This window comes from Bombyx mandarina, chromosome 20, assembly GCF_030267445.1.
Source record: "Bombyx mandarina strain Sakado chromosome 20, ASM3026744v2".
In the NCBI taxonomy this organism is placed as follows: Eukaryota; Metazoa; Arthropoda; class Insecta; order Lepidoptera; family Bombycidae; genus Bombyx; species Bombyx mandarina.
In genome coordinates this window covers 3,855,706-3,872,610 of record NC_143226.1, presented here as the reverse complement: position 1 = coordinate 3,872,610, position 16,905 = coordinate 3,855,706, and the positions used below count along the sequence as shown (strand labels likewise).

General features: G+C 38.0%; 1 protein-coding gene across 1 annotated transcript in view; it reads left to right on the top strand.

Annotated features, from left to right (window-relative positions):
• Positions 1 to 16,905, top strand: part of LOC149500653 (uncharacterized) — a 35,944-nt gene that overhangs the window by 14,942 nt on the left and 4,097 nt on the right. Inside the window, exons 4-6 of the mRNA XM_089735883.1 lie at positions 76 to 188; positions 7,999 to 8,131; positions 9,257 to 9,419. Of these exons, the coding sequence (XP_089592009.1) occupies positions 76 to 188; positions 7,999 to 8,131; positions 9,257 to 9,419 (409 nt within the window). The remainder of the gene's footprint in view (positions 1 to 75; positions 189 to 7,998; positions 8,132 to 9,256; positions 9,420 to 16,905) is intronic.

Sequence of the window (16,905 nt, the reverse complement as noted above, 5' to 3'; positions counted from 1 at the left end):
CTACTCGTATGATGTTCCCACTGTGTTCTGAAAATTACTTGTTAATCAAATCCTAATAGAAAATCTCTTTATCAGGAGTCCATACGCAGCTGTGGCACAACTAGCGTTCGGAGATCCGGCCAGGAGGCTGGTGATCTTTCTGATCGACGCCACCGTCTTCGGCTCTGGCGTTCCAAACTTCATCTTAGGTGAGTCTTATGTTAAGTACCGCTGTTTACGATGTCAGTGCAGTGAGCTCAAACAGACTATTATTAAATAGGCTGTATTATACATAATATGTATTTCTTATCTATGTATTTTGTATGTATTCGTATGTATGTATCTATGTATTTATTTTGGCAATGTAATTATAACCTAGTGCTCATTTTTACTCATGTCTACTATAATTCTTTAACCCTTTGACTGCCGTGTAGGTCAGCGGTGCCCTACGCGGCGCACTGAAGTGACTATGTCAATTTCTGTTTCTAAGCGCCAAGATTATCTAAGTTTGCCTTCATTTATTTGAAGCCAACAGCCGAAAAGTGGCCTAACCCACAATTTTTTATATTCATACTTATATGACGTATATTGGAATTTATTTAAAATATAATAAATGTAGATGCAAAACCGGCCTATCCATAGTTTCACCGATAGATAACGGATGGCTTTGTAAACATTATTTTTGCGCGTTTTTTTTTTGCCAACTCAAATTCAAATTCATAAAAATTCAAACCTAATTGCCTCCATAAGCTCAAGGGCGGATCCAGCTTTGACGCCAGGAGGGGGTCACATAGTCGTGGGCAAGTTAAGAACTTATAATTTAATTTTGATAACAATAGATAGTAAGTAAATCAAGATGTTCTTCAATTAGTCCAAGTTAGCTCAAGTCCTGGAACTAGCTCAGGAGGGGGTCATGACCCCCATGACCCCCCCCTGAATCCGCCATTGCATAAGCTTAGGCCACTTTTGCGCTGACGGCCTCATTTGTTAATGTATGTTTTAGATTTTCAGGTCCTTTAAAAAATAGATGATTGTTAGTAAATATTTATTTATTTATTTATTTATTCGTCATTCCCAGAGTGTACTAGACGTTCCGGCGCTTTAGTATCTAAATCGAAGAGAGAAATCGTCATAATTACGATTCAGTGGGCCGCGTAGGGCCCCGGTGACCTATGTAGCAGTTAACGTGTTAAATTATCGTCACGTACTAACTTCATCACAGCTACGCACCCCTTGCATCTTTCACTTCATCAACGAGGGTTAACTAGAAGAGAATGCCTAAATGGCGTTAAGTTCGCCTTTGTACAACAATATTTTTGTGCAATAAAGAATTTTCATTCATTCATTCATTTCATTCATGAGTGTGAGACTAGTGGATAAGCCCCTTACGGTGGGCTAAGAAGAACTTAGACTTCTCTGTCGTACGGTATCCGTAACTTCAATTTAATTTAGTGTTGGAAAGAGATGAATATATATTTGAGTATCATTATTGGAACGAAGTTCCTTATGGCAGGCTTGGAGGGGATAGGGATTTTGCTGCGCGACCCAACTGAAAAAAATGTGATAGTAAAACCGTAAGAAAAAATCCGTGGAAAAAAGTGCGTGGAATAAAACCGTAAAATGAGACGTGCGCAGGCGCGACAGTCGCATACACAAGCGAGTAGTGTATAAAATATTTCTCTTTCTCCCTCTTTCTTTTCGTTCTCTCATCCATTCTCTTTCTATTATTATTTCTATTTTTCTATTTCTATGTAATTTTATGTTGTCAAACAAAAATAAAGAGACATATTTTGTTATTTTAGTTGATAATTTGAATTACGATGTTTTTTTTATTTTAAGTAATTTATTATTTCCTAAAATACTGAATTTCCTAAATACTTTCTTGTACTTAAATAAAAACTAATCAGCAAAATTTAAGAGAAAAATTCAAGAAAACCTACATAAAATTGTGCACGATTTTTTTTGCAATTTGTGTCGATTCTACATTAGCCGAAGGAACTTCGTTCCTACCTGGTGTCCCACGACACCACATATTTTAATATCATTATTAATTGTAGAGCATTTTGTGAGCCAGTACGGGTAGGTAACACTATCTTATCTATTTCTGCTGCAAAGCAGTCATGCTATTAGTTCGGAACATGAGACAGCCCTAAAAGTACAACTAACAGTGTGACTTCACCACTATGCTTCTTAAATTCCATTAGAACACAATTTTCTGCATTTTATTAAGAACTGTTTTTATATAAGACGAATCCAACCGGTAGATTAATTATTACAATCTTTAACACTATTTCGCGCTGGAAATCTTTTGAGCTACCCAGAGCCAGAGCGGCTTGCTAGTATTTTTTTTAAAATCCACAGTAAAAACGTGTAACAAGACAGCAAACAGTCAACAGCCCTAAACGCGTCATTACGGATCCTCCTGATCCATTAACGGTGCTTTTAGGTACCTCAAGCACCGGTCACCGTCCTCGCCGAACCCGTCGCTTGCGACAAAGGGCTCGACGAGTAAATTAACCAATAGACACAGCCCACTGAGTTATTCGCCGGATCTTCTCAGTGGGTCGCGTTTCCGATCCGGTGGTAGATTTTGCGAAGCACTGCTCTTGCTAGGGCCAGTGCTAGCAACACTCCCGGTTTGAGCCCCGTGAGCTCACCTACACGTCAAGGAGAAGCTGAAATAACCTCTCAAAGCTATCAGCATAGGTAGGAAAAAAAAGTCACACAATACAATTCCACTGACCTTGAATTGAATCATGAAACGCGACCCGACCTAGAATGTTTTGTTTAAATTGATATTCTATTATTTTTATTCTTTCTTGATTAAGAATCCTTCATTTTTATGTCACGATCGCATGGAACTTACAAATTCATTAAAATTCAGCATTTATAATTGCCATTGAACTAAAAGAAAAAAAAAAAATACTTGACATGTTTGACGTAGGTATATCTAAAAATATATTCTTAGGAAGATTAAGTAGATGTTCGTGATAGCAATCGGATTCTTGGTGAAGTTTTGAAAAAGCAAATCAAACAAAATAGTTTCTTGGCACCTCACAATTTTAGTTTCAATTCCAAATTAATACGACTGTAAAGCGTACACATGGAATTTTACTTTGAAGATGATAAAAAAATAGGATTTTTTATAACTATCAGAATTTTCCGTGATTACAGTAAAAGCGATTTCAGACAATCGTTTAAAATTTATCTATCTCAGAATAAATTTATAAACCGACAAAATTTTGAAGTATTAGCTAAGTTTTTTTTTGCATTTCGACGATCCTCTTAGTGGGTCTCGTTTCCGATCCGGTGGTAGATTCTGCGTAGCACGGCTCTTGCTAGGCTCGTGTTAGTAACGTCATCAGGTTTGAGCCCCGTGAGCTCACCTCCTAATTCGGCGAATCTAGAAGAACGCCTCGAGGTTACTAGAATAAGTAGAAAAAAAAGAAGAAAAAGGGCCTCCGAGAAGGTGGGTACGTTGGCTTTGTTCAATCATATCACCTGCCCAACCCATTGTAGTCCTTAATGACGTTTCGCTCATCGTTTATTTAATAATAGCTCACGGTTAGAACGGGCTGGCCATCTGTCATCTTCCTTCACAGCTCCGAAGATGTGCCTAAGTATTTTACACTTAAAATCTAATAAGGAATTTTCGGGCTTTTAACTCAGTACCCAACCTTCAGGACCGCAAATGAGTATGGACCATAATAGGGCTTAACATAAAAGCTCAAAATCTAATAAGGAATTTTCGGGCTTTTAACTCAGTACCCAACCTTCAGGACCGCAAATGAGTATGGACCATAGTAGGGCTTAGCATAAAATAAATTTTAGGCTTATCGAATAGGAACGGATTAGCATGTCATCGGCTATTACTCTCAGTCTTATTTCTGAAGATATCGTTCTTATCGCTTACCAAGGGTCAAAAGTATTCAAATTCCTTGACGCTAGCAAAGGTGTCATTGCCAATATTCATTTCCTAAATTAGATCTTGCTTACCTACTCAATTTTAGTTATACTAAATGGACAGATTTGGCAGCGAATTTTTGAAGAGTACGAAATGCACCCCTAGCCCCTCCGGGGAGGCAGGCATCTTCCTGTCACGTCGAGTGCGTCCGCATATCCCAGAATTTAGACGGATTTGTGTTATATACTTGTGATCGAGAAGAGTAAAGTGAAGAAAATTTATTATATTGATTATTAATTCAAGCTTCATTAATTCAAGTAAGCAATATGTAGGGGGGAAAAGTCGAACTCGGCTTATAGACGTTATTTTTTATCTTTTATTTTATTTTATTTTTATTGCTTAGATGGATGGACGAGCTCACAGTCCACCTGCTGTTAAGTGGTTACTGGAGCCCATAGACACATATAACTTAAATGCGCCACTCACCTTGCGATATAAGTTCTAAGGTCTCAAGTATAGTTACAACGGTTGCCCCACCCTTCAAGCCGAAACGCATTACTGCTTCACGGCATAAATAGGCGGGTTGCTGGTACCTACCCGTGCGGACTCACAAGAGGTCCTACCACGAGTAATAAACCAGTAATATCTCATTCGATTTTATCCCACGACCTATTTCAGGTAAAGAAACTTCCTTTTTTTTCGCTCCGTTTCACTTTTTATACTTCAAACGAATTTAGCAACTCAAAGCCGGCATTTACGAAATCGCAAACCGATTGGCTTACTGAAAAAAAAACGAAGATGTATTGATTCAAAGCAACATTAACCTTGTAATTCTGGTTTTTTTATGCAAACGTGAAACGAGTTACATAGTTTAAAAAACATTCAGTTCGTCAGCTGAGGTCACCGCTCTACGTTATCTAATAAGTTTTTATTGCCCTCAGCTTAGATATCTCAACGGCAATTTGAATTTATTTGTTTTATTGTTTACTGGCGACGCACGGATAGGCATCTTGTACGTACGCCGTACTTTAAAACTCAGACTTACAGCGCGCTTAGAGAACGTAAAAGTTAACCCAATTTTGTATGCAGTTGGAACAGCGCCCCTAGCGGCAAGCGGCAAACGCAGGCAAACGATCCCATTCCATACAAATATGAGCTAACTTTTACGCTATCGGGAACGTTAAAAAACTCGCACTAAGCACACTGGTCTCGAGATGGGTGGCGGCATTTTACATTGCTGGTGTCTATGGGGTGCGGTAACCATTGAGCACCGGATAGCTCGTGAGCTTTGTCGCTCAGGTAACCTATACACGGAACAGTTGACGCGCAAGACATCCCAATGAAGGGTGACATGCATTTATTAGATTTTAATAAAAAAAGTATTACATTTGTATCAAGCATCTCCTTATTTCATTGAAGTCTCCTAAGATTGAAAAAAAACCCACTGGGTCAGTGACCTCAAATTGTTAATACATAATTAGTCTTACAATTCGCCACGTCCGATCACGCATTTCTATCCTTTCCCATAGCAACATAAAACATTTTTACAAGAGTAAAGTTCAGAATACAGTTTTTCCCTGAACATTTTAAAATGAGTTTTTTTTGTGTAAACCTGGATCCTGGATTGGAAAACCTGGAGAGAGCTAATGCGTGTACGGGCCGCGTGAGCGAACACTACACTTGCATAGGTCACGAAAGCCGCGGGCATAGCTAATAGGAATATATAGACGGGATGGTGGTTCTTGTGCGCTAGAGTAGATATGTATTTTATTTAATAGCTCTAATTACGTCTACGACTGTAAAGGCCAAAAAAACTCTTAAACATATTATTATTTTTTTTTTTTTTCTTCCTACCTAAGCTGATAGCCTTGAGAGGCTATATCAGCGTCGCCTTAACTAGTAGGTGAGCTCACGGGGCTCAAACCTGATGACGTTGCTAACACGAACCCTAGCAAGAGCCGTGCTTTGTATAATCTACCACCGGATCGGAAACGCGACCCACTGAGAAGATCCGGCGAGAAACTCAGTGGGTTGTGTCTGCGGGCTAATTTACTCGTCGAGCCCTTCGTCGCAAGCGACGGGTTCGACGAGAACGATGACCGGATTATTTTGAAACTAACTTATCTATTATTCGATTTTTGGCTCACCATAATGTATTTACTCTGTGGACTGTTGATTCTGAACGCATAACTTTAAAACTGAATATTTGCACATGACGTATTTTAAAAAGGTCGCCGATGTTGATGACACTTTGAAACAAGTTTAACCTAATCAGTGTTTTTAACTAAGTGATGATTAAATTATCATTATTCTAACGATAAAATCATAATACGTATCTGTAGCAAATGATTTTTAGATAGATGGTATCGATAGGTATGGATAGATTTAGTATGGGGCTCTCTTAATCGTATTGGATAAGGCCTGTATTTTAATATGGAATGCGTGACTGCTTTGTGGCTGATCTAGGCAGGAATCCATTTATGCTGGCATAGAGATTCTTTTCTCCTTCTTTTTTTCCACCTTATCTATCACCCACTAGGTGGGGTCGGCTAATTTTTTTCTTCCATTCTCTTCTATCAGCCGTAACCTCAACACTCACTCCTCTCTCTCATATCGTCATTCACACACTCCATCCATGTCTTCTTCTCTCGACCTCTTCCCCCTCTACCTTGCCATTTCTATTCATCTCTCAATCACATGCTATCATCATACAAGATTTTTTTGAAATCGCGTGATTTGCTTCCTTCATCGTGGAAGTCATACGTGAAAATATAATAAGACCGTTTTTTTTTTTTAAATGGTGCTTGCCTTTCCCATTTGGACACCGGTATAACAGCATCTCACGATACATCGAGTGCATTGTAGGTCAGTCTCTGATACCCATAACACAGGGAATCCTAATTTGGATGAACGTGCGTGATTTATTGATTATTATTATTATTTAAGTCAAGAAAAAACTTTATTGTCTAAAACCTTTTAGTTTTCTAAAAATGATTTTTATTTTATAATGATATTGGGTACTTCGGAATCAATAAAAAATAAAAAAGCTCAATTGCGTTTTCTGTTGTATGTATAACTAGTGACCCGCCCTCGCTTCGCTTCGGAAACATTAAATTTTATTATTGATAGCTGAGTCCCGCGATGTTACCCGCGGTTATTGTCATCTGGCGGGTGACGCCGCGGGGCGAAGCTAGTCTAAAAAAAAGTAACTCATATCATCAGCTACCTATGAGTGAAAGTCTCGTCAAAATCGGTCCAGCCGTTCCAGAGATTAGCCGGAACAAACAGACAGACAGATAAACATACAGACAAAAAATGTTAAAAATGTTATTTTGGTGTATGTACCATATATATATTCTATACATTCATATGCATGTAGTAAAAAGCACTTAATTTCAATATTACAAAGAGACACTCCAATTTTATTTATTTGTATAGATAAGAAAACTACATTTAAAGTCTCTTAATCTAATAATATTAATATTTTAAACAAACTGAACTTTCTTTTTACTGAATGACAGACTTCACTGAAAGACATTCAAGAAAAAATCATTTTTAGAAAACTACAGAGTTTTAGACAATAAAGATTTTTATTTACATTTTTTATCGATAGTTCCCATGTAAACGAAACTATACGCATGTTAATACTCCCAGCTTTAGTAAAACAAATCTTTAGGCAGAGTTCCGTCACCCTCTGAATTCATTAGGGTCTCATGCCATACTTTATCCACCAGTAGAACTTTAAGTTTGAATCTTCGCAAGTTAATTATTATTCACTTTATTAATACTAGATGATATTTTTTTTGATAACGCCATCTTGGTTAGTTGCCCTCAATTAAGAAAAATAGTATTATTATTCGCCAATAGATGTCGGGAAGAGTTGATTATTGAAAACACGAATAAAACAACATTTTCTGAATATAAATCGTAGCTAGATCGATTTATCGCCCCCGAAATCCCCTGTATACTAAATTTAATGAGAATCGTTGGAGCTGTTTCCGAGATTCAGATTATATATTATATATATACAAGAATTGCTTGTTTAAAGTTATAAGATAATTCACTTTATTAATATAATATTTATTTATATATATATGTATTTCTTATTGTCGTAGCCGCCCAGAGCCTGCAGATATTCTGGTGGAAGATCTCCGGTGGTAACGTTGGCGTAACATATTGCATTTGGATGATAGTTTTAGCCTTACTGCTGTGTCCCATAATGTGGCTCGGCTCACCCAAGGATATGAAGTAAGTTTCCAATTCAGATATATATCTTTTTAAGTCTAGGATTTTCCTCTAAAAAGAAACTGCCTGTGTCACCCAGTAACTCAGAATTCAGAAGCAAATAATTTATCTATTCCTTAAATAAAATCTATCTTATATATCTTATATATATAAAAATGAATTGCTGTTCGTTAGTCTCGCTAAAACTCGAGAACGGCTGGACCGATTTGGCTAATTTTGGTCTTGAATTATTTGTGGAAGTCCAGAGAAGGTTTAAAAGGTAGATAAATATGAAAATGCTCGAAATTAAATAAAAATAACAATTTTGTTTTTACTTATCGTGTCCCCCATCGGACGGATTCCTTTTATTTGTTTTAAATTTATTTTATACAAAATTGTAGGTCTTTTATTCATCGATTGAGGCACTACGAAGTCTGCCTGGTCAGCTAGTTTTAAATATAATTCTCCTTAAATATTCCTTCAAATCAACGAGATCTATTACGCTAATTCATAAAGTTAACGGATTACATTCTTTAAATCACAACGTAATTCCTGCACTGTTGAGTTGAACGTAATCCCTTATAAAGTAAAAACTATTTCGATGGTGTAGTGATTAGTCATCCTGATTCCCGGGCCTGGGGTCGTGGGTTCGAATACAATCCACGTAGGGCAAACATTATGATTTGTTTGCTCTTTGTTTGGATGTTTAATTTCTCTATTCCTAGCTATTCGTTCGACATTATGGTGGGGTCAGCTTTCCTTATTTTTCTTGCCCACTGTCTCTCCGATATCATCGTCAGTAAATTTGCATTCACTCTTGCCCTTCAGCACTACATCTTTCCACCTTGTCCTGGGTCTCCCACCGGGGAGGTAGAGCAAGGGGGAATCTGGTTGTTTCTATATTAAATACATACTATGTATATCAGTATCTTCCCTAGAATTCCCACTATACAGAGAATCCTAGTTTGGAAACTGGAGACCGCATGTGACCTTTCCCCGTTTGTTATTATTATTACTATTATATCTGTAAATACCCCAATTGATATTTTTTCCGATAAATAGACCCCAAGCAACTGGATACATTGGGAAGAGACACCATATTATATTCTATGATTTTGTAGGGAAGTGACAAGTGAAACTCTGTTTTAGGCCTCTCGCTCTGACGTCAGTGTTCATAGTGACCACCGTGGCGGTATCCACTTGGACGTGCATCATCCAGGACGACGTTAGCCCTGTGAGCACAGGCACCATACTGGAGTATCAGCCGCATGCTCCTGACTTCCTTATCGCTTATGGCATCTTGGCTTTTCAGGTGAGAAAAAGAATTTAGATATACAAAAATATATTTAAAAAGGAGAGTCTCAATTATAATTAAACGGGTTTATGACCACAGCTTTGCCCGTGTAGATACTTTATACTTGGGCCACGCGGCGTTTTGGTTCTACTTATTTCGAAGTGTATTTTAATTTTATTTTTTATTGCTTACATGGGTGGACCAGCTCACAGCCCACCTGGTATTAAGTGGTTACTGGAGCCCATAGACATCTACAACGGAAATGCACCACCCATCTTGAGATATAAGTTCTAAGGTCTCAAGTATAGTTACAACGGCTGCCCCACCATTCGAACCGAAACGCATTACTGCTTCACGGCTGAAACAGGCAGGATGGTGGTACCTACCCGCGCGGACTCACAAGAGGTCCTATCACAACAATATATTGAGAAACACCGAACGTGTGTTTTAAACAGATTTATAAATAATTAAAATTAAAAAAAAATAAAGATACCGTTTAATAGTCGTATTTATCTTTTATCGGATAAATATGTTTAAGTTGATGTGTTTTACGTTAATTTCCACGTTATCATCACAGATGTTTAATGTGACGCGGTCATTAAACTAGCGAAGGACCATGACTTTGAATCTTTTTTTTTTGTTTTTTCTTTTTACTAAATCAACAAAAGCTGTATACACAGACCTCTCACACAGAGTCTCTTCCATTTTTTTAATCAATTTTAAATACTGGTGGTAGGACCTCTTGAGAGTCCGCGCGGGTAGGTACCACCACCCTGCTTATTTCTGCCGTGAAGCAGTAATGCGTTTCGGTTTGAAAGGTGGGGCAGTCGTTGTAACTATACTTGAGACCTTCGAACTTATATCTCAAGGTGGGCGGCGCATTTACGTTGTAGATGTCTATGGGCTCCAGTAACCACTTAACACCAGGTGGGATGTGAGCTCGTCCAACCATCTAAGCAATAAAAAAAAAAAAAACCGAACTAAAATCTCTCAGCACAGGTTGTCATTTAGTTCGTTTGTTTTGTTCCTACCTATTCTGGTAGCCTAAGTGGCTATTCCAGCTACGCCCGGACGGGCAGGAGAGCTCACGAACTCTACCTGAGAGAATTTGTTTGTCTCTTTTCGACAATTAACAAAGCAGACAGGTCGATTACGATTTTTTACTGAAATTGAGAACCTACAGACTGAAATGCGACTATAAAATCTTTGACTCTTATCTTCAACATGCAATTTTCGTAGTTTTAAAGTTCGAGTACAGTTTTCGTTTCAATTTAGGACCATTAGTGAAATTATATTTTAGACGTCAATGATTGGATGCAGTGGGAATACTGAGTTATTTCAAGCGGCCGAAGCGTTACGGTCTCTTGTACAATCTGTGTGCCTTCACGTGCTTCTCTCTCCCTCTCTCTCTTCCTCTTTCTCTCCCTTTCTCTCTATGTACATCTCTCTCGCTCTATAAATCCTCGTTGAGAAACATTCACATATCTTTAAAATAGGAATAAAATTTAATATTAAATATAAAATAAATTAATTAATAATAAAACAAATGAAATATTCTACTATACAAACTGAATCTTACCGAGATTACCTCAAAAACTTCGCTTCCGTAGCTCATACTCTGGCCTGACACCTAAAAACAGCCAGTGAAAATCTGTGATTTATTAATTTATAGCCAAAACAGACACTCACACTACATTTCTTCTATTAAACATAATTAATTGATGTCATAAGGACATGTTTACAATCTATCGTCATTTTCAAAATCTTTATCGACTTTTGATCATTTAATTACCTAACGTTATCTTAAAAGCTTTATGGCTGTATTAATTAACCTACACATTAACTTAACACTGTTGGATGACTGTTGTAGAATCAAATTGAATTTGTTGGCGAAAGTTGTAAATCGACATTTCTTTTTATGACGAAAAAAAAAAACAAGTTGTATTAACGAAACAATTAGATAACAATACTCATCCTTACTAGCGTCTGGATCGTGTTATTATTGCAGTAGATTGGCACACGGACATACGGCCCAATTGATGTTAAATAGTCACCGAAGGCCATAAACAGAATGGATGCCGTTATAAATTGGATACACCCTGTATATGGATATGTTGTTACAACTTTGTACTCATGTCTCAAGGTGGGTGGAGGCTTTTATATTTGTTGATGTCTATGGGCTCCAGTGACCACTCAACAACAGCTAAGCCGTGAGTTCGTCCACATATCCAAGCAATAAATAAATAAAATGGCATATCGAAATATTAATAGAAATTAATATTTAGATATTCCGATTGCCGTGCGATTGAGGTCGTTCTAACAATTTATTATTCTACTAGCGATCTGTAATTTATTATTGATTTCTCCAATATTTAATGGATGTTATTATACATATAAACCTTCCTCTTCAATCACTCTATCTATTAAAAAAAACCGCATCAAAATCCGTTGCGTAGTTTTAAAGATATAAGCATACATAGGGATATAGTCTATAGAATGAGCTCCCCTCCACGGTGTTTCCCGAGCGCTATGACATGTCCTTCTTCAAACGAGGCTTGTGGAGAGTATTAAGCGGTGGGCAGCGGCTTGGCTCTGCCCCTGGCATTATTGAAGTCCATGGGCGACGGTAACCACTCACCATCAGGTGGGCCGTATGCTCGTCTGCCTACAAGGGCAATAAATCTATACTAATATTATAAAGAGGAAAGATTTGTTTGTTTGTTTGTTTCGAATAGGCTTCGAAACTACTGGACCGATTTGAAAAATTATTTTTCCATTAGAAGCAGACATTGTCCCTGATGAACATAGGCATTTTTTTTTATTTTTTTTTTTTTTTGTGTCATGTTTCCGAAGCGAAGCGAGGGCGGGTCGCTAGTATATATATATAGGGACAGAGAAAGCGACTTTGTTTTATACATAAGTAGTGATTACCTGCATAAATCGAAATTGAAAACGAAGGCAAAGTGGAAACGAAATTATTCGTCATACGAAAGTTTGTCCAGTGTGGAAAGCGAATCCACGACCCTGAGCTCAGCAGTCAAGGGCGCAGACTACATGTGTTATTGTTAGAAAAAATGCGAAAGGATATTTAATTTACTCTCTCATTTGGTTTTCTTTTGTACGAACGATTTTCATCTAAATCTAGTCTAATGGTGTGTGCTATACGGGCCTGCTGGGAATGGCCGTGCAGGTAGGAAGGCATAAGGGCAACATTTTCAAGACAAGCCTTATACAACTTATCCAACATCGTAGTCTGGTTTAATCATATTCCTATATTAACGCCTAAAGGAAGCTTAGCTGTCTTAATTTAACTGTCCTGTGGCTACATGACCTAATGGTCTAAAAATACATTCTTTTTTCGCCTACGTATTCGTTGGTAGCCTAAAGGGCTATTCCAACTTCGCGCGGATCGGTAGGTGAATTCACGGGCTCAACCTGAGAAGATTTGCTAACACTAGACCTAGCAAAAGCAGAATGTATCCTTTTTACATTTCCAAGTCTATCGTTATGAATCTGATGAAATGCTTTTAAATTGGTTTAAAATTATTTTACGTTGTTGTAGTATTTGAGATACCATATTTCCATTTATACTTAAGTATGATCGGGAGATATAACCTAAGGAGGGTTGATGTCAGACATGATTGTCGGTCGTAAATTTTTTCCAAATCTGGTGGTATGGACCAAGCGTGGTATGGACATGTGATGCGTAGAGAGAAGATGCATGTGACTAGGAGATGTATGGAAATGGTAATGCAAGGTAGAGGGGGAAAAGGTCGACCGAAGAAGACATGGATGGAGTGTGTGAATGACGATATGAGAGAGAGAGGAGTGAGTGTTGAGATGACGGCTGATAGAAGAGAATGGAAGAGAAAAATTGACTGTGCCGACCCCACCTAGTGGGATAAGGTGGAGAAAAAGAAGAAATTTTTTCCAAATCTATATGCAGCATGATAGTAGGACATTGAGCACCGATGCCACACAGTGTAGAATAAGGGCAAGAAAAAGAAGAAGACCTAAACATAGTCGCTTAGGTGGACATTCTAATTTTGGTTTATTATTTTATTTTTTATTGCTTAGATGCGTGACCGAGCTCACGACCCACCTGGTGTTGAGAGGCTACCGGAGCCCATAGACATCTACAACTTAAATGCCGCCACTCACTTCGAGACAAGAGTTAAAAGGTCTCAATTGTAACAGTATAAATGGCTGCCCCACCCTTCAAACCGCTTACTGCTTCACGGCAGAAATAGGCGGGGCGGTGATACCTACACGTGCGGACTCACAAGAGGTCCTACCATTAGTAATTACGCAAATTATAATTTTGCGGGTTTAATTTTTATTACACGATGCTATCCCTTCACCGTGGAAGTCAATCGTGAACATTCGTTAAGTACGTATTTCATTAGAAATGTTAGTACCCGCCTGCGGGATTCGAACACCGTTGCATCGGTTCATATGAATGCACCCGGCGTCTTAATTAAATGAATTTTATTTTATTTTATTTTTTTATTTTTATCCTTTAGGTCACGACGATTTCCAAATTATTTGCTTTGTAATTTGCTTTTTATTATCCTACCTATGCTGATAGCCTTGAGAGGCTATTTCATCTTTACCCTAACGTGTGTAGGTAAGCTCACGGGGCTCAAACCGGAGTGTTGCTAACACTGACCCTAGCAAGAATAGTGCTTCGCAGAATCTACCACCGGATCGGAAACGCGACCCACTGAGACGATTCGGCAAGAAACTCAGTGGGCTGTGTCTATGGGTTAATTCGCTCGTCGAGCCCTTCGTTGCAAGCGACGAGTTCGACTAGGACGGTGACCGGTGCTTGTGGTGCCTAAAAGCATCGTTAATGGATCAGGAGGATCCGTAATGACGTGCTTTGGGCGACGTCGACGGTTTACCATTCGGTATACAGGATCGGGTATGTAGTTTCCAGCGGCCACGACAAGAGGCTTCTCATGTCGTGCCGCCTTCTCGAAGTGGCGGAATTTGCTAATAATTAATTCCAATTACCTACGCACTACAACTACGCTACTACCCGTAGCTGTGCGTAAAAAAGGCGTTAACGCTTAAGGTGGTGCCGAGAAACATAGATGTAGGTATGTATTTGCATTTTGCACAGGAAACACTAAAATAGACATTCTCAAGGCAAAGAGGTTATAATATGCTAATAAAACTTTCATATATAAATATTTACTAAACAAGATTAGTCAACACGGTTTTTGTTGAGATATTAGTTTGGTCTTGAACAGACAAACCGAAGGTTAGCAGAATAGTTAACTCAAGAAATGGTAAGGTCAATTTATGATAGATCTGCTATGTATATACACTTTATAAATAGAAGCGAAACGACCAGTTTCCACAAATATTAACGTGGAATTGAATTAATTCACTGAGATAATCTATTTTCGTAGTAATGTATTATTGATGTATATGTTCTTTTATTACAATCGATAAGTAAGACGTGGTTAATTTTCTTCCTTCGATCGATCGAGATCAATAAAACCGCCCATTGTACTTCTGTATGTATCTAATATTACTGGTGTTACGTGGTACACCTCTTATGAGTCCGCACGGGTAGGTACCACCACTCCGCCTATTTCTGCCGTGAAGCAGTAATGCGTTTCGGTTTGAAGGGCGGGGCAGCCGTTGTAACTATACTTGAGACCTTAGAACTGATATCTCAAGGTGGGTGGCGCATTTACGTTGTAGATGTCTATGGGCTCCAGTAACCACTTAACACCAGGTGGGCTGTGAGCTTGTCCACCCATCTAAGCAATAAAAAATAATGTATTACGCAATTGTGTTTGTTTTATATTGGTTTGCAATAAAGCATACTCCACTCAATATAAAATCTAAACACCACTCATCACGTGATCTTTGAAGCTATTCATTCGATCTCCTTCTTGGTCGGGGACTCTTGTCAGATCGGTCGTGGTTTCGCTCATGATGCACATGTAAGAGCTTTCGTTAGGTCCTCAATATTTTCGAGGATTGCCTTCCTGGCAATGCGCTTCCAGATCTAATGGTTCGAAGTGTTTCGAGTACATTTGACCATGGTTGACTCAGTTGCTTTCTTTGTTAGGTCAGTCCAATGGAGTGCTGGTCGATCGCGCGATCTCTTGCTTTCCACTTGGTCTCAATCCGATAGATGTTACTAATGCCCGGTTCCAAAAAATAACGAATCGTCATTGTATTATAACAACTAATCGTAATCATGCTACCAATACGTAGGCGTATAATTAGCGTTCCACAACTATTTTACTTGCCGCGTTACCTACGAGCATCCGTCGGCGCGCTGCTTACTAACGAATCCCTCTGCGTTTCGTTAATGCAAATGATTGTGTCACAAAGATCCTTTAGAAATAAAACTCTTTTCAAAATACATAAGTTTTTATTAGTATTTTTACATAAATATTTTAAAATAATATAAATTAATTATAATTCATCACATATGTAATTTTATTTGAACATTCATAATTTAAAAACAGTTACTTTAGTTTTAACTGTAAAGTGAACAAAACGCCATGAAGAGACAAAGGAAACGCCAGATGTCGGCCGGACCGCGCCAAAATACCAAAAAAATTGTGTTAGCGTCGTACTTTGTTGTTCGTTTATTTCATTACAAACTGATAAATTGTAATGTAAGGGAGATATTCCATGATTCCTAGAATTAAAATAAACTAGTAAATACTATTTTCATGTAATCACGTGTTAAATAGTTAACTACTTCATAAAATACCAATTAACAGCTGGCATTAAAAATACGAACCTGGTTCCTTTTACCTTTAAAAAAGGATAAATTTCACCTAACAGTAATTGCACAGACTGCTTGTCGAGCCGAAATCTTAGTTGAAACTCCTGATTATCGAGCTCTGAATAATAATTGATTCTTGTTTTATACACTCTATTACTTCGCGTATCATCACTTGAATCGTCGCTTGAATTCAGTAACATTAAAACTTCGTTATCACTTTCTGAACTCGACATTTTAAAAGAAAAAACACAAACAAAAATTCCAAAGCACAACCGAACAAAATCGGTAGGTTAAAAAATGCTCTACGCGTGGTAGTTTTGACAGCTCACTGACATTTCTAAAATAATACAGGAACACTACAGACAACAGTCTCCATACAAAACGCAGTACGAACCGTTATGTTAGCCCTCCCATCCGTTAGTAGCAAGTCATCAGTAATTTTAAAAACGAGTCGTTTTTATAGGAACTATTTTGTCCTACGATTCGTAGATATTGTAACGGATCGTAATATAAAACGATTCGTTTTTTGGATATTGGAACCGGGCGTAAATTGGGAATAGTAAAATCGCCTTTTTAATTCAGGCGTTCATTAAAAACGAATCCGGAACGAATTTTTTATCACCATCGCTCACATTATAGTCATAGATAATACAGATAAACTAGCTAATAATAGCAACGAGTAGCAACACTTTCCATGGTAATCATTGCTATAAAACCGGTAACTTAAGGACCAGAGAATGACAC